The following is a 26,109-nucleotide window of genomic DNA, read 5'->3' as shown; positions in this document are numbered from 1 at the left end:
CCGCAGCCATTTCTTGAGTCTTCTTGAGCGCATCATTTATTTACCAGTTTGAGGCTTCAAAGTGGGTTTAAATATCATAATTTTCTCTGTGTGTTCTCTTTAATAAGGAACATCATCTCCTCCGCCCCCTTCGCACAACTTTAGTCTCCATCCGGTTTGCTCCAAGGTGCTGTGGGGAAGGAGAATGAAAGCATGTTTCTGTTTCTCCTTTATCAGGGGTTACAGATCAGGGTGTGCTAGTTTTGTTAAATCCCCAATAGGAGTCCACCTGCTCCCAGGAGGGGGGAGAATTTGTCAGGAGAGGGAGAATTTGTGCAAAGCGGCAGGAGATGTGTGTGTGTGTGTACGTAAATGTACAAGTGAGCAAAACTCCTGGTAGCGTTTCCTTGTCTGGACAGGATGTGTAAGTCTCCCGGTGATTAGGCTTTGATGTTACCTTGAGTGATAGATGAGAGAGGAGGAGGAGGAGGAGGAGGGTTGGCGGAGAGGAAAGGTGATGTTGCTGACACCGCAGTTTGAGACAACTTTCTTCTCCAAAGCCTTTGCCACCATTCAATCCCCACTCCTGAAACTCGGCACAAAAACAAACAACGGCTTCACTTAAAAGGTACAGATAGGGAAGAGTATAAACTGGAAATGGGGAGGGGGGGGGGGGGGGCAGTCGAAGGGAAGGGGATTTGAGAAGAAGCATGAGACGGGTAATGTCTAATGCATGAAGGAGGCAGTTAGAGGTCACTGCAGTATTCACAAGTGCGGGTTAACACCGGAGACAAACACATCCCCGCGCCGGAATCAAGTCAGATACAGAGAGCTCTGCTGTGTGTGACATGAGCAGTCAGAGAAGGCAGAGGACTGCTTTCACCGACACACATCAAATAGATCTTCTCACGCATGCACACAAAACACACTATCAAGTATAAGAGAATGACTGGTGCTGTTGTATTCTCTCTATAGAAGAAGTAATTGTCAGACAGTCCACGCGTGTGCTTCAAATGTGTGTTGTTGTTTGTCAGAGATTTTGGGTCCATTTGTGGTCAAATAGCTCATGTGTTCGGCAGTTATTTGCTTGATTTTGTCCCAGTGATTGGTAGTAAGAATGGCCAGTAAAGCCTGCCGCACGTACTTGTTATTCCTCCTCTGCCCGAGGAGGATAATGTACTCTGCTCGCACAAAGCATACAGAGTGTCTCAACAGAAATTACCTCAGTGAATCCTGATCCCCGGTTAGAGATAAGTATAATTAGTTATCCACAATAGTCATTTTTTCATGCGTGCTTGTATCACAACATGAATCTTCGGTCTTCAAAGGACACCATTACCTGAGAGCAGACGTATGAAGAGCTAATTCCAAAATTACATTTCCAGAGAATATGGACTCCCTCGGTAGTAAAAACATGATTGCATTCATGAAAGCAAAGGCATATGTTTTTGTTTTTCTTATAAAAGCGTGCTTTAAGGTATATGTCTGTTTTAAAAACTGATGAATTTGGACATCTTCATTTTGTCCAAACTAATATACATAGCCCTGTGTTAATGGAAGTCCTTAGTGTAGAGGTGGAAGGTGTAGATCCTCTCGTCCTTTCATTACAGCGCCTCTTTCTTTCTTTTTCATTGTCATTCCATCTTCATTACCTCTTGACACGCACACTGTGTATTTAATAAGCCGGGTTATTCAACCCTGATGTTTGTTCCATCACTGCAAATGAAACCTTGGCTTCTATAACTTTGCTTTCATAGTTATACTGTATCCTGCGGGGGCAATTTAAAGTGGCACCACTCCTGCTGCACTACTCAAAGGAAGAAATATATACTCTGCTCCCGCTTACCACGGTCCCCTGCACACACATACACACAAACACCCAAACAAAAAATGATATACGTCTCACACAAATTAAATTGCTTTTCCTTATACAAATAATCACCTGGTCACATAGCTTCATCTTAGCGATAAGAGGAGTAATTTGATGAACCTTTGAGCAGCGGTATTGATGTCATCTATATTCATGCTGGCTTGTTTCAGATACTTTCACTGGATCAGGAAATGTCATTGTATTTCATTAGCATTTATACATGAGTGAACTATGAGCACACCTTGGCCACAAATAAGACACAGCCTTTTGCTTACAAGCGACTACAGTGCCCCCAAGTGGTATATAGAGGAATGAGATTCCTCATGGGACCAAAGCCAGGCCACATTAGTCTTTCCAACTTGGTTTAAACCGATGAGATTGCCTTAACTGTTTCTGATCATCAAGCTACTTTAACATTAGACGGGAAAATGACGTTTTAAAGATGTATATCCAAGAACCGAAGCAGTACAAGTTCTTAAGAGCTCAGCTGATGGGAAGCTCATACAAGTCGTTAATTTACCAAAGTGGAAAAATGACCGTATAACAATAGATATGTGTTAAGATGATGTCCTTTATATGAAACTTGCTTTAACTTACTCTGAAAGACAGGCCCCTCTAATATGAAATCCAGAGGATTTATTATACTTCCGACGGTGCACATCCATATGCACATTAGATGTGCATTCATGAGCACTACAGCACATTCCTTAACTTTCCATCATCACTACTTGTTATTTTCATGCATGCTCCGGTCTTTACTGCATACTTTAGCCTTTATTGAAGTAAAAGAAATCTTCTAGAAAATGCTAACCACTACAGCTTTGTCAGTAGCAATTAATTGATTCAAACCTGCACTTCTTACTATAAAACAATAGGATAAGAATATGTTTTTTGCTCTAATGATGAACGTGTGAATGTGTTATGGAGACAAAAAAGGGGGCTCTGGGACTTCAAAACTGTAATTCTACTGTTAATGGGAAGACATTTATCTCCAATTATCATTTAAATGGAAAATGGTCATCTTGATGTTAATCAATCACAACATATCACTCCAGCTTCATCTGTGGTGACACTTTAATTTCAGCAGTTATTATCACTACCACAGCGCACACTACACCGTGTCAAATAATGGCTCTGTAATGACCCTCGCTCATGTCTGGCATTTATTAAAGGAAGTGAATGCTGTCGTAGTCCAGAATGCATATTATCTGTTTCTATCAGGAGAGACATATGCTCCTCTCAACTCTATCCTTGTCCATAATGTGTTTAACACGCCACCATACATAGCAATCAGGGGCCATTTCAAGGGTTTGCATTTGAATCATCTTCTCCAGACTATTATTCAAAAAGCTGTCGTCAGGAAAGGGAAAGATATAGCCCAGAGATAATGAGGGGTGAATGAAAGTGAGATGAAATGAAAGGAGACCATTTTTGAAGAAAAGGAATTTGTGAGAAAGGAGATGTGGGAAGGTCAAACTGTTGAAAGTCTTTCAACAGTTTCTTCTAGTACTCATGTATTTATTTGTCTGTCTATCTTCTTAAACATAAACTGATGACCGCAGACCTTGACAAGCACAGATAGCCCACCCAACAACAGCATGTCTCTAATGTGGATGCAAAGTGGGTTTTATTAATTTAAGTCAAGTCAATACGTCCATGGCCAAATAGACAAGCACCCCGCCGTCCTACAAACAGGGTAATCTGAGAAACTATAAGGTTTAGTGTTACATGCCATATTCAAGACTAGGTTACGACTGTTTTGTGGATATTTATGACAGATTTCATGAGTCATTCAGTTGATAATGCCACTTTCAGTACAAAGTTTGCACTTCCTGGTGATCTCCATCATGGCAATTTGATACTAAACACAGACAATTTGTCACATAGACCGGATATTCATAATTCCCTTACTGTAATCTCAAATATAGCACTAGTTGAGCATATATTGAAAGCTTTATATATTGTAAGACATACAGCTTAATTGTACTGTCCCGTGCTCACATGAGGGTCACACATACTTTGTTTTGCCTCTCTTGTTTCATTTAAATTGATAAATGAAACAAGAAACTCAACAATAAATGTAATCAAACAGAAAACACATTTTTTTATATTTGTACAATGGACTTTGGAAAACGCAGAATAAACAAACAGGCACATTTTCAACATTAGCCTCAAATTTATTTAATTATTGTACCAAATTGTCGCGCACGTCTCTGAGGCGCGTCTGCACCCGTTTTGAACAATAGAGGGCAGTATTGTGCGCACGATGCTTGTGCTCAGCTTCAATTTTTGACGAAGAAGAAGAAACCTACTATCTGACAGAAAATGGCCGACTTGCAGTGTGGGTATAGTTTCCTTCTGCTCGAAGCACAATTTTAAGGTGCCCTACGTTTAAACCATGCGCTGTTGCATTTAGCAGAGAAGCATCATGTTTAAAAAGGCGAAACGAGCTAACTTTCGACGGCGGAATGAGTCCGACGAGGACGACCAGGAGGAGGGTCGACAGCCCCCAGTGGCGCCGACGTCGTTCGGGCCTGTTGTGGAGGAAATCCCGTTTATGGAGACTTCAAGTACCAGCGTTACCGGAGCACCCAGCGCCGCAGATAACTACCACAGCAATGGGTTTCAGGCTAACGCCTACACCATAAGAGCTGTCAAGAAAGAAAAGAAAGTCAAAGAAACACCCATCGTTGCAGCTACCGTGGTCGGACCCACGAAAGCCAGTTTGCTGAGTTTCGACGATGATGAAGGTAAGCTAACCAATGCTAACGTAGCTAGCCGGTTAACGTGTGTTTGAGAGATCGTGTTGTCCTTGCATGTTTACATATTAACGGTACACTTAGCTCCTGCTTAGGATACGAAAATAATTACAGAAACTATTAACGTTGTAAGCTCGCGTTAGTTAACGTGAAGTACTTTTGTTTTCCGGGAATCATTCCCAGTAGCAGCAACTTGACCTGGATGATGTGCACGCTTATCTTGACTCTGTTTGTAAACAGAAGGATCCGAGGTGTTCCGAGTGAAGAAATCCAATCACAGCAAGAAGATCGTCAAACAGCTGAAGAAAGAATACAAGGATGACTTGGAGAAGTCTGGAAACAGACATGAAATCAAATCAGGTGGGTCTGTTATCACAACCAAAACAATCCTCATATTGCATTACCATTTATAGGAATCCATCAAAATGATCAGCCAGATTAAATCTAATTTTAAGATTTAAGATCTATTTTCTGAAGTTGAAGGCATTTGTTATTAGTTTGTCAGATCTGTTATCCTCCTCCCACTCATTTTTCTCTGCATCCGGTTTTCCTAGATGCAACACCTCAGCCTGCGGTTGCCATCAAAGAGGAAGTGACCAGCAGAGCGGGCAGTGAACAGGGGGAGGAAGAAATGGAGGTGGACAGTGGCAATGAACAGCAGCAGCAGCAGGAGGAGGAGGCCAAGAGTCAAGGTGGCCAGGCACAAAGTCAAGTCTCCAAGAGCAACAGCGCTGGAGCGTCGTTCAACACGCTTTCCTCCCTCAGCAGCCTGAGACCAGGTAACACACACACACACACACACATTTAAATGCCTGTTAAATGTTTCAACTGTGAGCACTGGCACAACCAGTCTTAACGGGCCAACTCCTGTTCTTGTTGACAGATATGTAATAGTATATATCACTGAGTTTGTTTATGTCTGTTTACTCTGTACCCATCTCTGAATTGTTGGTCCTCTGATCTGTTGTTCAAATCCCCCTGGATGTGGTTTCACCTCATTGCGTACATCACTTTGCCTCCAAACCTGAAATATTTGAAATCTGGTATTTGGACACACAAGAACTAAGATCAAGACCTGTTTCTCTCTTACGATAGGGGAGATCCCTGATGCGGCATTCATCCATGCTGCCAGAAAGCGCAGACAACTAGCTAGAGAGCTGGGAGGTGAGCCCCCTCTCGTAGAGACCGAGACCCCCAAGAAGCGCATGGTGCGGGAAGAAGAACAAGATGCCAGCGACGACGAAGACGAGGACGAGAAGAGGATCAGCTTCAGCGGAGTCAAGAACAAAAGCCAGAGGCAAAAGATTGCCGAGGAGATAGGTAACCTACGGAAATGGTGCAGTGGCCGTTCAGTGATTCTATACAACTGTTTTCAATCTGTTGTCTCTAAGACACGACTATCCCCTTCACATGCACACAGGTATTGAGGGCAGTGATGACGAGGCGCTGGATACAGGTCAGGATGAGGAGGTGATCCGTTGGGAGCAGGAGCAGATTAGGAAAGGAATCAGCATACCCCAGGTAAGCTGTGCAGTACTGATGCTTTTCTCCTTTAATATCATTGTATATCGAATGCCTTTTGGTTTGTTGTCATATTAAAAAGCATGTCGTGAATTTCTTATCTCTAATAGGTCCAAAGCAGCCAGCCAGAGGACAACGCGGTGTACTACCAGAACAGCTACGAGAGCCAACCATACGGGTCTGCCTACAGCATGCCTTTCACCTACAGCACCGTGGCCCCGCTGCCCGCCAAGCCGACGGGCCGCGCAGACAACGGCTCCGTTCTCTACGGGACGCCTATTAGCGATCTAACGCCGGTATCCATTGATCTGGTAAAGAAACGCCTGCAGGATAGGTAGGTTCAGTGGAAGATGGCGGCGACATCTAATATCAGTCTTCAGCTCAGCTGCGGCCATCTTTGTGTGCCGTGGACCCTAGCCAAGCTATCCACAGATCTAAGGGCCAGAGAGGGAGTGTGGAGGTCCGGAGGGGTTTTACAAAAGAGTGCACTGTTTTAGCTCCTTGTCTCTTCGAATCTGTTTTCATGTTTTTTCATTTGATGGCAGCATTTCTCTGCTTTTCTCAGCCTCGACTAAGTCATCATTACCGTCTTTCCCCCTGTATGTCATGCGTCTGCAGGCTCAGCCAAATGCGCGCAGGCAACAACGCAAACGCCAGCCGCTACAAACAGATCGAAGAAGACCTAGCGGCCTCCGAGAGTGCCATACTGCAGCTGGAGGGCTCGTCCAATGACAATGCAGATCAATATAAATTCTTGCAAGAGATGCGAGGGTATGTTGGAGACTTGCTTGAGTGTTTCAGTGAAAAGGTAAGGGAGAATTCATCTGCTGTCTGATTAGCTGTCTTCATGATATGTGTCTGTGTGATCTATGAGCACTTGATGTGGATTTTTAAAGGGATAGGATACAATGAGAAGTTTGTATTGTGAAACATTAATTGAGATAAAAAAACATTTTAAAGACGCTATTATTGACGCTAGGTAACAGAGCGTGTGTGACTGCGAATCAGTCACTTGGAGAAAACTCCATGTATGTTTGACTTTATACACAAATTTCCGATCTTAGGGAAATGATGTCTCCGACACGAGCTACAGCTAGCTACTCACTGAATGCACGTCCAAATAGACTAATTCAGTCATCTGCATGGAGCACAGCGAGGACAGGCCTGCCAGCTGCCCCAACATGTGTTTCCTCATACACACTGATGTCTGTTTGAACCCTGTTAGGTGATGGGAACAGGCTTAAGCAGCCATTATCAGTATGACTCTAGTATGGAGTGAATACAGTGTAAACGTCAATACTGGAACTGTATATTGTCCGTGTTGGGTAAAAACCATCAACTCTACAGTTTCGTGGTGTTATTGCATTAACTTTAAAAGGCGTGTAGTTCTGCCGTTGACTCGGATTATCATTATTTTCAGCTTTTAACGTCTGCTGAACAAAAGTCCTCTTTCCTTCAAATAAATACGACATTTTCGAGATGTGAGTTTTCACTCAACACCAGCGGTATTTAGGTTCCAGTGTTATTCTGTCCGTCATGCTCCTCTTGTCCCTTCAGCCAGAACTCCCTGTGACTCGGAGCCCCGGCTTTTTTGTTTGGGTCAGAGGTCACAGAAGGCATCATATCTTTCAGGTGCCTGCTGTCCTGGAGCTGGAGGCGGCCATGCACCAGTTACTAAGGCAACGTGCCTCACGACTTGTCCAGAGAAGACAGGATGATATTAAAGATGAATCGTCGGAGTTTGCAAGCCTTTCAAGTCAGTCCATCTTGAAGGTTTTTATGATTTATTTGAACGGCCTCGTTAGTTCTCTGTGTGCGTGCGTGAGTGAATGAGTGAGTGTGTGTGTGTGTGTGTGTTTGCTGTTCACATTCTTGTTACCCACAACCCCCGTTTGTTTCCCCTCATGAGTGTGTGTTACGGTTAATCGAGGTGTGAGTTGAGTGGATGTTCGTACATGAGAACTGTTTTTTATTGGAGGAGCTGTTTCGGCTACTCTTTATTGGCCGAGTCTCGCAGTCAGCTGGGCGCTTGTAACTCAGCTCAAGCAATGAGTCACTAAGTAAAGATAAATGATCTGTCAGTGACGTGTCATCTGTCACTTTCACTGTAACATGTTGCAGCCAGGTAAGTGACTAGAAAATGAACCATACCAAAATTACATATTGTAACAAATATGATGTGTTGTTGCTGGTGTTCCCTTTTACATATTAGGAGGTTTAGCTGAATTATTGTTATAATTATTATTATTATATTTAAACTTGTTTCATACGTTTTTAAAACAATCCTTTTGCCTGTAACCTGCCTGTCTTGTCTAATTTAAATTTTCAAGTATTTAGGATTATTCTAAATTTGTTGTGTGCGATGTTTAGGGCCCAGAATATAGAATGGGGTTTATGGGTTTGTCTCAGCTTGTTATTGCTGGTTCTAACATGACTCCTGTCTCTTGCAGGTAAAGCTGTCATGGCTCCTAATCTGGACTCGTTTGGTCGCGACCGCGCAGTTTACCAAGAGCACAGTCGTCAGAGGCGGATAGCGGAAAGAGAAGCACGACGGTACGAAGCTAAATCCTCCTCAAAGACACGTTTTCAGGGATTTGTCGGCTAGATTCATGTGACGAGATACTAGGCTACTGGTACTATGGTCCCGGTATGCCTAAACTTACATCGGAGCTTAGCCTTCTGTGATTTTATCCACAAAAATGCAGCCTAGTTTGGTTTGTAAAGAATGTGTTTGCCATGCAAGAGACCCTAAGTTATTGTTTTGAGTCATTTTAGTGCCACGCTGGTTTCAGTTTACCATAAATTCTGCCTTTGTGCTTGTGGGTGCAGAACTCGCCGGCGACAAGCTAGAGAGCAGAACGGAAAGAGGGCTGAGCACAAAGAAGGCTTATCGTCCGACGATGAGGAGACCTCGACTGACATCACCAGCTTCAACATGGAGAAAGGTGCGTCATCAAGTTGCTGCAGAAGTGACAGTAAACAGACATAACAAACATCAGACATTCTGTAGTTCATGGCTAACTGAAGCCTTTTCGTCTCATCCAGATCGTATCACCCGGGAATGTAAGAAAGTGTTTGAGGATGCGGTGGAGGACTTTCATTCTCTTGATTGCATCAAATCCCACTTTGAAGTGTGGAGGAGAGAATACGCCGACTGCTACAGAGATGCTTACATCGGCCTGTGTCTGCCCAAACTCTTTAACCCGTTAGTCCGCCTGCAGCTGATCACATGGAACCCTCTTGAGGTGAGGCACGTGTATGCTCGGAGTGGAACATTTAGCTTTTTGAAATGGGAGAGGTGAACTCTCAAAACCACTTGTCTTTTTTCTCCCCCTGCCCAGGCTCAGTGTGCAAATTTCGAGTACATGCTCTGGTTTGAGTCGCTGCTGTTCTACGGCTTCGAGGAGCACAGCACGTCGCAGAGAGGAGACGGGGATATCAGCCTGCTGCCCGCTATTGTGGAGAAGGTCATCCTCTCCAAACTGACAGGTAGAGTAACCCGCACGGTCACACTCGGCATACTAAGATGTTCAAGTACAAATCTGTATATTTATGGATTGGTTTGTGTGTGTGTGTGTGTGTGTCAGTGTTGGCAGAGGAAGTCTGGGACCCGCTGTCGAACAGTCAGACGGCCGGGCTGGTGGGCTTCATTCACAGACTCATGAAAGGCTACCCCACTGTGCTGCATGGGGACAACAGATACACACAGGTACCGTTCACTCGCTTACATAAACATAATGTACTTCATCTGCAAAACAAGACTTTGCTTTGGCTCTCGTGATAGAATTATGATCATGTTGATTTCCTTTTTTTTTTTTTTTTCTCTCTCATAAGGAGCTTTTGAAAACTATTGTCTTCAGAACCAGGCGGACTCTGGATGAAGATGTCTTCCTTCCACTTTACCCCAAAAAGTACGTTACACAATAGAGGAAGTCCAGTTTGTGTTTTCGTCAATCTATATGACGACACTTACTGATTACAAGTGTGTTTTTTTGCTTCTCTTCAGTGTGTTGGAGAACAAGAACAGCGGCCCCTACTTATTCTACCAGCGGCAGTTCTGGTCCTGTGTTAAGGTGTGTGCAGACGTGGAGTAAACCGTGTTTTTACTTCTGTGGTAGCTAAAAAAAATAGTTGGTTATTGATATGGCGTTGTGTTTTCGTCTTAGCTACTGGGCAACATCCTGCAGTGGGAAGGAATCTTATCCAGTTCCTGTCTGAAGGACCTGGCGCTGGACAGCACTGTGAATAGATACATCCTCTCTGCACTGCAGACCACGGACACTGGAGCGGACAATGTCCCAAAGTGCCAGAAGGTAGGAGACCCACCGGCTGTTTTTGTAGCTTCATGTGTAAATAGACACTAGGTGTCGTCAGAATGCTTGTTTTAGATTAACTGACTTGTTATATAACGGTTTACATTTTACAACCATGAGAATGCCATAAATTATGTTTAGTGATATCACTACGTCATTCATCAGGTGCTGAGGAAACGTGGTTCTGGTCTTCTGCGGTCCATTTCACTAGAACATAAAACTAAGATTTTCAGCGATTGTTCAAGTTCTTTTCTTATTCCCTGAACTGTGTCTCTGGTCCGGAGAGTGGATACAAAAGGATTCATTGTTTGATTACAATTTAAAAAATGTGTGCACAGATTACAAGAGGGCCATTTTATTCTATTAAGCAGCCCACGCTGTTGGCTGTAAGACACTGTCAGAGTGCAATGAATGTGGACATGTCTCTTCCCATTGTGTTACACAAGCCCGTACTTGCATTTTCAAATGATTCCAGAGACTTCCTGCCGTATTTAATAATCCATGATGTGACTATAGACCTGCTGTTGAGGAGCAGGTGGCTCAGTGGGTCTCACTGAACGGGGCGACACAGAGCTGGTGTTTAACGCCTCCGTGTCCCTTCGTGTCCCCGTTCTCAGGTGGTGGAGTGTCTGCCATTGCAGTGGTTCTCTGGACTGAAGGGCCAGCGCACGTTGCCTCAGTTGGAGCCATTCTGTCGCTACCTCACCCACCTGGCCAACTCAATGCACCGCAGCAGTTTGGGCGGGTCTGATGTAGATCGGCGCACTGCCAAGTAAGAAGCTCTGCACATTCTGTACAGTTTGTTTGTCTCAATTTTGGGAGCTTGAATTCAGCTATAGCTCCATGGAAGATTACACTGCCAGGGTTGTTTGGTTGAATCACAAAATAACAATGTACTAACTAGTGTTGTTAGTTGTTAGTGTTGTACGGGTTTTGTCCGTACTGCGTCTTTTATGACTGTTCCTTTCTGCCAACAGGGACCAAGTCAAAGAGGTTGTGAAGATGTTGGGCCACATGAATGCCCTGGACCACATCATCGCAGTGGCAGCAGAGCACGGCATTAAAGACATCAAGCCTCTTTTGGAAGCCAAGTCGTAGAGGAGGACATGGCAATAGCAACTTTTCATACATCTTTTGTCGTGTTCAGCACATTGAAGCCATTTGGATCACTGAAGTCGGATTCCCGGGGAAGAAGAAGAAAAAAAAAAACTGGTAAATGGATTTGAAATAAAACGTGACAGTTGCTACTTTGCCTGAAAAGAGAAGGTAAAAGACCTTTGTGTAAATATTGTGAATAATGTATAGAAAGGTATGCTCAACACAAGACTGATGCTGAAATAAGGCCTTGTATTGTCAGTGCAGGAAGACCATTCAGTTGTTCTGCAATGCTGGCAATATTTTTAATGCATAATTTATTCAGAATAAACAATTGTTGATATGACTGGCATATGTTTGGGAAATGTGTGATCTCTAAATTGACACCGTAGTCAACCTGGCTATCTGTAAAAACTGCTTAACCACCTTTTATTTCTCTCACATACTCCACTTCTATGTGTTAGAAATACCAAAAGGTAGAAATGCACCCTGTAAACAAAACCAGCTGGTGAGACAGCTGATATGTGTTTTGTTCTTGGACCGCCCACTTCACCCTTCTGTGTCACCCACGGACGTCCCCGATGGCCCGACCACAGCGGAGAGCTTTGTATTCAATTTTGTAAAACAATTTTTGTGTTAGTATTTTATTTGCCTGTGAATAAAATATTCACTTGAATGATCACTGTCTTGTTTCAATTAAGTGAAAAGTGTGGCTCATTGGATGGTGTTTTCATTTTTGCGCACATTCTGACCATAAAAAGGGACAATCCAAAAATATTTACCAATGTCCCTCAATTTAGGAATGTTTATGGACTCCTTTATAGACTGACTGAGAATAACGTTTTCTGAATAGTTTAGACAAAGAAGGAAGCTTCAAAGCTGTGACTTTGTGAAAACTCCTGATTGCCTGTCTCGTGATCAAAACTCTTCATCTGAAATCCTGCTCATGAATGACTTGTTGATTTTAGCCAGTTGCCACTTGTGACAGTTGGTCTCTCATGCAATAGGAGGCTAATGGCTGTTGCACAACTGTAATGGTAATGAGCGGGCGTGGCTGCTTGTTTGCCCCCCGTAACCCCCCCTCCGTCTGAACGCGCAATACAGAGAAACCCGAAACCTTTAAAAAAAAAAAAAAGTATTCCTACCACCTGTAAAGACGGACATTTAATTTTGTGTTGCGCTTGTGTTGACGCACTTTTACCTACTCCAATTTCCACTTTTCAGACCTCGAGAAAATCACTCGCTTGTATCACTGCTTCATGCGCTCCCGCAGGATCTGCAAGGTAAATAACTGCTCTTACAACGTCGCCGCGTTCAAATGGTTAAACATTGTGTGATTACTAACTTTCTAGCGTCTGTTGCCCCGTGCTGGATGATTTCCAGGTGATGCACAGCATCTAGGGAGCACAGGGGAAACGCGTATTCCCGTGCGTAAAGTTAAGAGGGCGCGTGAATAACACGAAAGCCCCCACGCCTTTAACCACATGCTCCTTTCGCAGCCCCCATTTTAACTGCTGCAGAAGTGTTAGTTTCCTGCAGCGTGCCTGCGAATGGGGCTTCACAAGCCGGCGAGATACTACAAGTCAGCTGCACAATGTCCTCTTCATGCAACTTGCACCTCGTTGCCAAACAAAGTGAAGTTTGGGTGATTCTACATTTAGAGGCTTCTAAAAACGAATCGTCTGTAACCATGGTCATGTAATATGAGAGAGGGGATCCCAGAGGTGTGCTAAATCTGGATTTGACTGTGTGAGGAGCTGCAGTGTAAAGAGGACTGGTAATGCACGTGAGGAAAGTGGTGACTGTGGGATTTTGAATAGGGATGCAACAGTCCTGGGCTCAAAACTGGTCTGAAACCAGGAGTGAGGGGCTTACACCCCCTTCTGAAGTGTAAAAACTCGTCTGACATGCAGAGCAAGTTGCAAATTCCAAGTGGTGGAAAATGTACACACACACAGTGAAGTGATTACGCTGTGGCTCAAATCCACGCATCCATCCATTTAAGTTGAAATGTGAAAAACTCTCCTTCAGGGTTAGATTATCGCTGTGCCAGTCATCGTCAGTACAGTTTGTTACTTTGCTCCTCTGGAAAAATAAAAGTGGAAAGGTCAAATCTGTACTGTAGATCAGGAAAGCATACAATTAACAAGAACAGCGTGAAAGCCCACAGTGTTCCAGTTTGACGGAAGCATGACTCAACCTGCCTCAGCCTAATGGACTCTCACCACAGTTTGGCATTTGAAAAAGCAGCTGGGAACACATTAAAAGTGACACTCCATTCACCGTGTTCGAAAAAAGCAGTATCAGAAGAAAGTGTGACCAAAAAAAAACAGAGACAAATAATTGTTAGATTAACAACTGACTGTATGTTTCTGTCCTACATTTGATTATATTTTAAGAATGACTTCGTAACAAGTGTTGACCTTTTGGATCTTGATGGCAAGATCCAGCCGGTCTAACTTTAGCTGGTCTGAAAGGGGGTCACTAGCGAGCTAGTTGCTGACTGCAGGGCTGCATGAAGCATACAAATGCACCGAGGGATGGCGGTGGAAGCTTTCCAGGTTCGCTGAGATTTTGGAGATTCTAGGGCTTCATATTTCCTCTTTGCTGCATCTCCAGGATACATGTTTGGTTTGCTGTGTAATCAGTAATAACAGCATAATACGTGTATTTTCTCTGAACGGTGTTTTGGCTTTCTGTTTACACTCACAGTTAAGATGAAGCAAAGTTGCAGTTGATGGGTTTTTGACATTGACTTGCCGCCGCTGTGTGCAAAAATGGAAGCAAAAGTGGCTGCAGTAAAGAGATTGCAGTGTGTTCAAAACATGGATCAGTGGTTTATGATGTTGGATAATAGTAATACGCGCTCCCACACAATGTGTAGTCATGCTTGCGGAAGTGATTAGCTGCTGGAATAGAAACAGATTGAGATTCTGAAAGTGAACTTTGTATTCAACGGGCAGTGTCGCCTCGTGCCAGCTTTTTTAATTGTCAAACGTGCTACTGACCTGTTTTCTTATGAACTATCTCAACACACAATATCTGAATACAAATGTACACAAATATGGTACGTTAAAAGACACTTACATTTCAGTTTGTACTGCTATTTTAATGAATGTAAAGTACAAATATTCTCTCAGAGGAATTAGATATGGACGAAACACTGTTTCTTACCCTTTTATTTTAACTGTGAGTACGATGTTAATGTACTAAAGGCTAACACTTGAAACACTGGATAACTAAAATATTCATATTCTCTGAATATTCCGGATGTCTTGGATCTTCAACAATTGCAGACAAATGATCAGCAAATTATTAGCAAAGAGACTCCAGTGTTACACAGAGGTGTCAGTACATTTCGCTATCTTTCATGTGGTTGTAGCTCCCCATGTTGTTTGCTCAGTACAGAGTTGTTGGTGTTTTAGCATCAGCTGTCTTTGTACTAGAACTGAATGGCGGTAAAGGGACAACCTTTTGTTTCCTGAAATATGTGACTACTTCTCCAGACCGTGTCAGGAATAGGATGAGAGTTGGATCGTTGTGTGTTCAGACACGAGGAGGACACGTTGTCATTGGTCCCTTGTCACACGTTCTTAGTTTCACCAGAAGCGTAAATCATTCTTTCTTTATGGTCAAAACTTGGCTGCCTATGACTTTGCCTGTTCCCGACAGACTGACGGATTGGCACACATGAAATCCACACACACAAGAAGCTCAAGGTGACCCATTGGGGCACGCGGCCAGTCAAACAGCATCACATGAAATTGTTTACAGGCGCCAAAAGATAAAACCTGTCATTAAGACTACACCAGGACTTGCAGTAGGAGGCATGGGATGGAAACATATGAGACATATCAACAAGCAGCAGTAACTGCTGTTGCATGCCGTTCTCTCTCCTCAGTGAACCCACTTCCAGAAAGCAATTCCACTCAGTTAGCTGGAAGCCTATAGTGGGTGTATGCTTTTGAGCTGAACTGAGTGACCCCAAAACTGTGAAACAATCCACCAACACAGTGGACGACATAGATATCAAAATATGCATTATACTTTTTTCATTCCTCCAACATAACACTGAATAATTAAATGAGAGGTACATGAAGTTGTTGCTGGGGGGACTATATTAATGCTATTTATTCCAAGTCCAGTTATTTTGTGGGTAGTCATTAAAGAGTACTCCTAGCCTTCCTAAATGTCAAGCAGTGTCATATTTGCGGTGTACTCTCATAGGTTCTAACGGATCACACCCCCTTCCCTGTTCATCCACTCCCTCCCACTGACGGGCACTGCCTTTGCCTTCTGCACAACTCTTCTACTGTACTCTCTCTGCCAAAACCATTTTAAACTGACAGTGGGCCGGGTATATGTGTGTGTGTGTGTGTGTGCGCACACTGAGTTAAGAAGGGACCATGCTGTCTAAAGCCTGAAGTTTGCAAGGCTATTTTATCTTTAAATCCCACACCTTATTCCAGAGGTATTACTGCGTAAATAATAATTCAATTTCGATGAATTCAAACAAAGCATGCACGTATGAATGTATGTACTGAGATGCATGACTGACACCAATGCAAAAGGCTTGTCTGGATGCAGCCACTTAACATTACATTACATTTCTGTTTCAAAATAATCTGCTGCTTTTTGCAGATGAACTGTGTTACCGTGACTGTCATCCAGAGTTATTACCGTAAAAAATACATGCGTTAAGGTTTTCACGGTCGGCCAACGACTGCTACATTTTGACCGTGCTTGTGTGTACATGCGTGCGTGTGCTGCTTCGAATAGCAAAGCCATGTGATTCCTCCAGGTTCTATTTCAGAGCGGCTGCCGTCAAACGCTCGGCAGTCTTCACAGCAGCTTCAAGAATGGTTAACAAATGTGCCGTTCTGTCCCTCGATCTGCCACCGCTTGTTTTTTCAAACTTTCCAGTCAGATCAACAGGTGAAGCCTATCTGTAGGTGTTCTGAAGTAAGTACTCCTTATATTTTCTCATTCCGCCTTTCTGGAACAGGTTATTATTAGCATTTTGACGTTGATCGGCAGCATTGACAATGTCTGTGTTTGTCATTGTGCCTCCGGTTTCAAACACGTGTGGTTGTTTTGGAATAGCCAGATTTCCTTCTGTTTGAGGCGTCATTATTTGGTCTGATGAATGAATTGCAAACCCAGGTCAGTGAGGGGTCATGTGGTTCATATAGGCTATTTTCATCTGCTATGTGCATGCATGTGTGTGTTTGTTCCTATATGCGCTTCATGGTCACCCCGGTGGATATTTCAATAGTATTTTCATTAAGCTTTTGTTAATGACCGTCCCGGGTTTTACAAAAACAAGCCGTCGTAATAATCAGCTACTTATTTATCTGGGCAGAATAATAATATACCGTAAGCATGGGCTCAGCAGTCTTACTGCTGCTGGTTTGGTCCAGTAATTTCATGGATTACTTGTGCAACAGCGGTTTCCCTTCAATTCGTTTTTTTTTTGTAAACAGATGAACGAAAGAAACATTTCTCTAGATGTACTCTTCATTTACTGTATGTATGCATTTCATCATGGGGTTACTGCGGCTCAGCGGTAGAGCAGTGGGAGTGGCGATGACCGAATATGTTGAAGGTGCTATTTGTAAAGTCAGAAAAATGCAACACAAACATCATTATGGTCCCTTTCAGTTTTCATTTAGGAGGAACTTTATTTGGTTATGACAATCTCCAAGATGCACCCGTACATCCATCAACTCCTTGCAGGTGTTGGGCTGTTTTTTTATGTCGAACACAACAACAACGAAAACAGCTTGATGTATAAGCTCGTATGAGATGTGTATGAATATCCATTAGTATGTTGATTATGTTCTACATACATTTACTTATAAGAAAACCAGAAAATATTTTGCAATTTTCTTTAAAAACAAAGCAAATTTATAAAATCTTCTGACAATCTACCATTCGACTAATCAATCCGTTCTGATTAAATGGCACATCTTTATGTTGTAGGCCCCTAATGGTGTGCAGTATCACATTGGCATACAATAAGTGTAATTTCTTCCACTCCATTTCTAGAGAACATCCAGCGAGCCTCACTGCCATCAAGCGGCATCACTTATTAACAATGACTCGGTGCAGACAATAGGGACCTCTGCAACACCAAATAGAAGCTGCAGGTGGAAATAGGCTGAATTGAAATGTCTTCTGACTTGTAATAATTGCAATAATTTCAGCTCGCAGTGGTGGCAGTGCTTTGGGTTTAGCGTTGAGACAGCGAAGTGTTTCTTAATGTATAAGCTTGTAGCACTGCAGGAAAACAATAGATGTGTAGGTGTTGTGCTTCAGCTGTGTTTGATGGGTTTCTAAGAAAAACGAATACAGTAAACATGCCCCACTGCACATTTGAGCTTTGAATACAAGTATATCCATTTGGGGAATTTGTAAAACTGCAACATATTGTTTTCTGGAAAGAAAGAAAAAAAAGCCACAAGGTTGTCACCTTAGCTTACCCTTCTATGGCAGTTTCCATGAGGTGTGACATGACTGTTGCACTGTCCACATGACCTTTCTGGGTTAATGTCCTCATGTGGAGCGGTGCCATTATTTTTCGAAATGGGCCACAGTGTTATGCTGCTGCATGTCTGGTCTCTCTTCCATGGGACATGCCACTGGACTTTTACCATACCGCCACAACCTAACTTACATAGCTGCAGGACATTGTTTATACCCCCTCCCCTCTGTCTTTCCTCTTTCCGTTCCTCAGTCTGCCCTCTCTGGGCCAATATCAAGTATTACCTCTCAGTTTGTGAGCTCAGCCCTGGGGAATGTGCACGACATGCTGGACAGACCGCTGACTCACAGTATCTTCTCAGCAACCACTTAGGAATGAGGTCTCACAGCTGCTTTTTTTTGCCTCTAGAGGGTAGAGGTAGGTTCCAACGGCTGCTCAATAGTGGATTGTCCTTGTTTGTATCGTTGCAGAGGTAAATAGTAGCAGTCATGGTAGGTTTAGCTTCTTCTGCTATGTGTAGGAGTAACACGATGCAACAAGTCTCCATGGCACGTTTCAAAAAAAGTCTTTTCTGTGTCATGATGAGCTCTGATTGTCTTCGTCTGGAACAGTCTGTTCTAGGGCTTTCCCTCCTCTCCTGTGAGCTGTGTGATGTAACACATGTCAGCAATAAGATGGATTATCCCTATAGGCTTCTGGTTTTTTGGCTAGCAGTCACACATTGTGGATTTGGGTTATGTAACTCCCCAGGAAATAGTGTTCTACTTTCAACAAGTTTCTCAAGTTTGTCAAACCCCTTAACCCAGTGTGCAACACTTCACCACTGTGCAAACCATGTGTTTATTGAAAGACTGCTATAAAAAGTTCCGCGCTTATTTTGAAGCACCTGAGTGCGAGGAACTTTAAATCACTTTCCCTCACCTTCTCTCTCCTGTTAGGTTGTGTGTGACCTCTTCCCCTCCCCCCCTGTGACCTCTGAACCCCGGTCAACCATCTCCTCCTCCCTGAGGTCAGACTGGGATCCATGGCGCTGAAGAAGCTTCTGGGTTTCGGGAAGCAGTTGGTGAGGGTGAAGGTGGTGGACTGTAACGCGGAAGACTCCCGTCTGTCCCGATGCCTCAACACTTTTGACCTTGTGGCCCTGGGCGTGGGAAGCACGCTGGGCGCTGGCGTCTACGTGCTGGCCGGCGCTGTTGCGCGAGAGAATTCAGGTAAGTTGACACCTCAGCAAGCGATTGAAAGATGTTCTTAAAGCCTCCCTCTAATCATGTGATGTCCATTGTCTCCCCATAGGTCCTGCCATTGTGCTGTCTTTCCTGATAGCAGCGTTAGCCTCAGTGATGGCAGGTCTGTGCTATGCTGAGTTTGGAGCCCGTGTTCCAAAGACAGGCTCAGCTTATCTCTACTCCTATGTGACTGTAGGGGAACTCTGGGCCTTCATCACTGGATGGAACCTCATCCTCTCCTATGTCATTGGTAAACAATGATACATTTACTACTATGTTGCCTCCTTTTTGTTGTTTGAGCTCCCATGCAGAGAAACAGAATGAGAGGGCACAACCAAGACAACCAAAAGCACAGGCACCACAAATTCTACCATCTATCTTCATCTCAGGTACCTCCAGCGTGGCCCGAGCATGGAGCGCCACCTTTGACGAGTTGGTAGGGAACCGCATAGAGCAGTTCTGCAGGGAGTACATGTCCATGAATGCACCGGGTATATTGGCAAAGTACCCCGACATGTTTGCTGTTCTCATCATATTCATCCTCACAGGTAGGGAAACCTCTTTTCTTTCTCTCCCTCTCTCTCGTGTCACAAAGAGCACACTTTGTATCGCCAGCGTGCGGTGTCTTTCCCTTAAACTTTTATGGTTGACATTGCTGCAGTGGCGGATATTCACTACAGATAAATAGGTTGACAAATTCGAGGACAAAACTTGTCTAACCACAAGTTTACACGCTACACGCTCCAGTGTAGTCTCCACCTCCAAACAAGTTTTCATTTTCTTTCTTATTGTCCGTGTCTTCTCCATTTTCTAAGGTCTGCTGGCATTCGGGGTCAAAGAGTCAGCTATGGTGAACAAGGTTTTTACGTGTATCAACGTCCTGGTCTTGCTGTTCATGGTGGTCTCTGGCCTGGTCAAAGGTACTCTGAAGAACTGGCAGCTGGACCCTGAAGAGATCCTACATGCCAGTAACTCCAGCCTCAAGTAAGAATGTGGATACACACCCACCTCTATACCAAAGATGTTCTGTGAAACATCCTATGTTACATTTGATTTTGCTTTGTTATTTTTTGCTGATTTGAATCGTTCTTTTCTTCCCTGCTCAGTTTGACAGACGTCCTGCCAACCAAAGAGAGTTTAGGAGTGGGCGGCTTCATGCCGTTTGGTTTCACAGGCGTCCTGTCGGGAGCTGCTACCTGTTTCTATGCCTTTGTCGGATTTGACTGCATCGCCACCACAGGTCAGTGCCAGTACACTCAGTTAGCCAGTTAGTCTCTTATACCTTCTATTGCCTCATGGGTATGTGTCCGCTTTTGAAAGGGGTGTTGTAACTGAATCTGGAGTTGGGACCATTTCCATCCTAAGCTTGTTTAAACACCCAGGAGTGTTACATAAGAGGGTCAGGGCAGAGTGAAAAGAGACAGTTTAGTTTGACCCAAATTGGCTCTTGGTGGAATGCAAAGCACTGTGACGCTGGTTAAGGTGAAATCATGATAACGAGTTCGGTGTTTGACGTTTTTTTCTACACTGTGCCGATCTATACACCTGTGAATTGGTGTGTGTCTTCATCCATCTAGTTCTGTTTAATCGGTTGAAGGCCTCTGGATTCTAAAGAAAAGGAAAAGGGGTGGGAGAGTCTCTTTTAGTTTAACTGCTCTCTGGACCCCCCCAGCTATTCCCACCCCTCTTGTTCCTGAATTCTAATTGGCTAGCCAAGCCCTTTCTCACCAAGCCCTAAATTATATCATGTGTGGGTGTGTGTGTGTGTATTCTGGCTACCAAGAGTTAAGTTGGTATGAAGCCCTTACCCCTTCCCCCTCCACACGCACACACAAATGTAGACAGAGGCACACAAACATCCACACAATTGTTACCCGTTATGCATATTACCGCTGACCTTCCAATAATCTGCGGCGATCATTAGCTGTCATGAATGGTGGTGTCGGAATGGAAACCAGGCAGTGTTATACAGACTCCATCATCGCAATGTGATTTCACTGCAGAACAAGACGTGAGTCTGAGGAGCTCTGTTGTATAATCACCTGCGGCTGAATGGTTGGGTGTTTTCGTCTTCTGGGTGCACTGGAAAAATAAGCAGCTTGTTCAGTTTGTTGCAAAAATGTTTCTCAAATACATTTGTTTGCCCTGTTTTCCACATTTTTGGGAATTCTGCCAATACGACAGTATCGTTTTCTGTTTGGGGAGTAGGGGGGCATGTATCTGTGTTTATTTTGATTATTATTAATAGTATTCTGTGTATATATATATATATATAGTTGATAATGCAGATTTGTCTCTTGAAATTCCGATAGGCAGGGCTTTTATGGTTTAAAAAAAATTGAATGCATAAGTCAGCACCCGGTGAAGTAATGAATCGGTAAACACGTACTTCTTTCCCTGTTTAACTGTGTCTGTTCCTCGTCTACGCCCTAGGCGAAGAGGTGAAGAACCCCCAGAGAGCCATCCCTATTGGCATCGTGTCCTCGCTGCTCATCTGCTTTGTAGCGTACTTTGGGGTTTCTGCCGCCCTCACCCTCATGATGCCATACTACCTGCTTGACAGCAACAGCCCTCTGCCTGCAGCTTTTAAATATGTGGGCTGGGGAGGAGCCAAATATGCTGTTGCTGTAGGCTCTCTTTGTGCTCTGTCCACTAGGTAAGCAGTTACACACACATGCATTGGTCTGCCGTTAGCTTAAAATGCATGCTCATGTACTCTTTCACACACACACACACACACACACACACATATCGACATTCCTGTGTGTGGGACTATGTGAATGTATATTTAACTTCAAAAGGCATTTGATCCCTTGACTAAAAATAAGAGCACTGCTAAGAATATATGGTACCATCAGTGTGTTATTATGTAACTCATGTAACCGAAGGCCACCACATGCTTGATTTTTAAAAATGAATAATCAGTTTTTAATGGTTTTATAATGGCGGTGTTATTCTACATACATGCTTTTATTCTGAATGCCTGTTGCTATGATAGAGAATTATTAAAGATAACTATGGATTCTATACATTTCAAAATGTGTGCAAAGTATATTTAAGGTCATGAACAGATGCGTGCTTTGATCTTAAACATGTTCGTGCATGCAACTATTATCCTTACTGTATATGTTTTGCACAATACACAGTATATTATTTTATGTAAATGTACTGTATGATGTTGCTTGTATCTGTGAGCTGGTGTCTCTGTTCATGTACGTTTCACGGCATTTCCGTGGGTGTAAGTGTGGATACTATACATCCTGGTCTTCCCCCCTGGTAGCCTGCTGGGTGCTATGTTCCCCATGCCCCGCGTGATCTGGGCTATGGCCGACGATGGGCTGCTTTTCAAGTTCATGGCCGAGATCAGTCCCCGCACCAAAACCCCGCTAACCGCAACCCTCACCTCTGGCGTAGGGGCAGGTGAGACACTAACACGCATGTTTTTAAACAGCATCTATTTTCAATGAGGCTTCTTTTCGAGCTGCTGGGCTGAGCTGCGTCGGGTTGGAAATGCTCTGGTCTGCCGATTGCAGATTCAATTTAACTGTGTTATAAAGAAACTTGCCAGAAATCAGCACTTCAGCATGAAGGGGGCTTCACTAACTGTCACGGCCAGGTCTCTTATGTAGGCGTTCTTCTGACATGGGTCAGTGGCCGGACTTGTTTTTCTTTAAGGAACTTAATGTGGGGAGACTTCTTTTTCTACCTGCATCTTGTTGGTGTAAGAAGAAGAATAAACTCCAAACTAAACTGCTTGTTGAAGTAACCAAAGATTGTTTTCTTTTTTTTTACAACAAACAAGGAGTAAAATGCATGTGGAGCATCATAGTTGCTATTTCAGGGGGAGAAATTTTGCATGCTGGCATGAAAATATCTTTGGTCCAACCTCACGCCCCTGCTGCTCTACAGTGCAAGCCTGTCCGGTATCCCGCTACACGTCCCCACCCGAAATCCGCACCTACTATCCTTGCCAAACGTATTTGTCTCCTTTAGCTAATTCCTCCCCTTCCTTCCCTACTGACCTCTTTCCATTATTCCTTTCCCCTTGTTCCTCTACCATGCCCCTACAACTGTTGTCCCAATCTGATGTTTTCCTCCCCACGCCTCCCCAGTCTGTTGGGCTCCATGTTCCCCCTACCCCGTATCATCTTTGCCATGGCTCGGGATGGCCTGCTCTTCTCCTTCCTGTCCCGTGTCAGCGAGAGGAAATCCCCCATAACGTCCACTGTGGCCTCCGGGGTTATGTCTGGTAAGATTGTTAAATGGGGACTGATAAGGAAAACAAGAGTATTTGGGAAGAGGGACGGAGAGCGAGGGCATGAAGGGAGGAAGGTATGAGATGATGTGAAAGTAGAATTAAAGAAAATCAAGCGAAGAAGAGCAAGCAAAAAAAGGAGTACAACGTGCAGGATCCGCTTTGACCTTTCTGTCAGCCGTTGTTAGTGGATGCTATGTATGGGCACAAATGGCAACAGGGATGAAGTGGCCGTGACCATTTAAACATGCATTTTTCAAAATGTTTTGCAACTGTCATTTTCTACATGGAAAGGGTTGTGCTGAGGCAAAGGGAGTCACCACATTATTTCCGATGTGCTTACTGTGTGCTGCATTTGCTGACCTTTGTGCTGTAATGTTACACAAAAAGTCTACAGCCAGCAGCTCTGTGAGCCTGAACTACACACAGCAGTGCTTTGAGCTGAGTGCAAAAACACAGTGACAATGCTAGCATGCTGATGTTTTGCAGATATAATGTTTACCTTGTTAACCGTAGAATGTCCGATAGGCCGAGACAATTAAAGTGCAGACATGTGTATGGAAAATCCAAGGACCATCTTGAGAACACCTTACGGTTCTCTCTATTTATTATTTTCATAGTCTTAAGGGTCCAAAGGATCAGACAACTCTTCTAATGTTTCCTCTCTCTCTCCCTCTCTCTCTCTTTTCTTGCTCATGGAAGCTATCATGGCATTTCTGTTCGACCTGAAGGACCTGGTGGACCTGATGTCGATAGGGACGCTGCTGGCCTACACATTAGTGGCTACCTGTGTCCTGGTGCTGAGGTCAGTGGGGGGACATAAGTATGTAGAGTTTATCCAGGGTCAGTGGTCCGGAGAAGCAGAATCATTTCCATGTTGGAGTTGGTCCAGCTTTAAGCTCAAAACACTTAACACTTCCATCGCCACCTTCCTGCTGCCACATTTGTTTACATCTCTTTTTAGCAACCAGTGAAACTCAGCCCTGCATTCTTGTTGAAAGCAGTTTCATACGACCAGACAAAATATGACTTTAACTGCTGTTGCTAAAAATGTGGCTGCAGCTGACGTAACAGCATAATTGACATTACTTATAAACAGGTTCAAGGTGCACAACATCTGCTCCTTATCACTGCATTACCAGAATACAGAGAATACAGAGTAAATTAGCAATGGTAAAACAGCTAAGTGTGTGTGTGTGTGTGTGTGTGTATGTGTGTGTGTGTGTGTGTGTGTGTGTGTGTGTGTGTGTGTCAGGTACCAGCCCGAGCAGCCCGGCCTGATGTATGAGATGGCCAATAATCAGGATGAGGTGGAGCTGAGCGACGGCATCAGTGTCCCCAGTATGGTCATCCTGCCTGGTGTGGAGGAGAGATTCAGTTTCGCGACCCTCCTGTTCCCAGATAACCCTGAGCCGACGACACTGTCAGGCTTCGCTGTCAACATCTGTGCCGCTGCCATGGGTACGTGATTATAGAGTCCTGGTTGGTGAATTAAATGGAACTTGTGCAGAGTTAAACATAAAATGATTTAAAAACACATGTTCTTGTGCAGGAACGTTGATCCTGGTGTTCAGCATACTGGCAGTGCATGGAGGCTTTGTGGTGTGGAACATCGTGGCCCTAAGTGTCATCTTCATGGCGTGTCTCCTCCTCACCTTTATCGTCTGGAGACAGCCTCAGAGCAAGACAAAGCTGTCCTTTAAGGTTTGATTTTCAGAGAAAAAACCACTACTTGTGATCCTTTCACTTTGCTAAGTCTTAACGCAAGTTGTCATGTTTCCTTATGATACTGGACTCTTTAGGTTCCACTGCTACCCTTCCTTCCAGTGATCAGCATGTTTGTCAATATTTACCTGATGATGCAGCTGGACAGAGGCACTTGGATACGGTTTGCTGTCTGGATGGCTATAGGTAGGCAGTCTTTATTTTCTAACATCATGATTGTCTTTCGAGGGGGGACATGGTAGTTGCAGAAATTGTATCGATCCCTGCCGTTTCAGGTTTCGTGATCTACTTCTGCTACGGCATTCATCATAGCACCGAGGCCGCTCTGGCTCGCTCGTCTCCGGAGACAGAAATGAGCGAGCGCAATCGCAATTCAGAGGCGTCGCTGGAAAAGGAGGCCTTCCTGCACAATGGCGTAGATGCCAAGGAAGACGATGATGATTTGTAGGCCGCATTGGAACGTGCCGCGTATATTTCGACCTCCCCCGATGCCAGTTTGTCGGTGTAAGAGTATTTTTGACTGCTCACTTGCAGTGCTCCCTTTTTGGGTGGAAAGCACTGATAAATAACTTTTACCCTAAATTTCATGAACCTGTGACTTTCCCTCTTGACTGCTGGGTAGAAAACAGAATACTTGGGATAGTACTCAAAAGCAGAGCTTCTTGAGCCATGATTGACATGTCCTATTCTTTCAGTGTGTTGTCATAAGCTTGCTACCCCTTTTGTTTGGCCTTGAGCTCCAAATGCTCGTTATTGCTTGGCTGTATGAGAGGGGGGGGGGGGCTCTTGTGGCACACTGGAGCTAGGACTGTGTGCTAGGACAGGTGGTAACATCTTTTGTCTGGGTGCCAGAAACAGAAATGCTGTACATGTAGTCTTTCT

At 44.0% G+C, this 26,109-nt stretch overlaps 2 protein-coding genes across 2 annotated transcripts; both read left to right on the top strand.

Annotated features, from left to right (window-relative positions):
• Window positions 1-4,152: 4,152 nt before the first annotated feature.
• paxbp1 (PAX3 and PAX7 binding protein 1) lies at window positions 4,153-12,217 on the top strand. Its single transcript, XM_076101383.1, has 18 exons — window positions 4,153-4,599; window positions 4,849-4,968; window positions 5,163-5,387; window positions 5,704-5,928; window positions 6,029-6,129; window positions 6,240-6,463; window positions 6,748-6,937; window positions 7,762-7,885; window positions 8,580-8,682; window positions 8,959-9,074; window positions 9,175-9,374; window positions 9,471-9,618; window positions 9,717-9,838; window positions 9,964-10,040; window positions 10,136-10,202; window positions 10,296-10,442; window positions 11,060-11,214; window positions 11,420-12,217. Exons 1-18 carry the CDS (start codon window positions 4,278-4,280, stop codon window positions 11,538-11,540), a joined length of 2,787 nt encoding a protein of 928 aa, XP_075957498.1. The 5' UTR covers window positions 4,153-4,277; the 3' UTR covers window positions 11,541-12,217.
• A 6,828-nt stretch (window positions 12,218-19,045) lies between these two features.
• slc7a1a (solute carrier family 7 member 1a) lies at window positions 19,046-25,675 on the top strand. The gene is made up of 12 exons (XM_076101963.1): window positions 19,046-19,232; window positions 19,315-19,497; window positions 19,637-19,795; window positions 20,063-20,231; window positions 20,354-20,487; window positions 21,681-21,903; window positions 22,528-22,667; window positions 24,205-24,307; window positions 24,758-24,963; window positions 25,055-25,206; window positions 25,305-25,413; window positions 25,503-25,675. Exons 1-12 carry the CDS (start codon window positions 19,046-19,048, stop codon window positions 25,673-25,675), a joined length of 1,938 nt encoding a protein of 645 aa, XP_075958078.1.
• The last annotated feature ends 434 nt before the right edge of the window (window positions 25,676-26,109 follow it).

Source organism: Anarhichas minor, unplaced genomic scaffold, assembly GCF_050575085.1.
Source record: "Anarhichas minor isolate MPS153535 unplaced genomic scaffold, ASM5057508v1 ptg000027l, whole genome shotgun sequence".
Lineage (NCBI taxonomy): Eukaryota > Metazoa > Chordata > Actinopteri > Perciformes > Anarhichadidae > Anarhichas > Anarhichas minor.
Note: the sequence above shows the minus strand (reverse complement) of the source record. Positions and strands in the feature narration are given on the sequence as shown.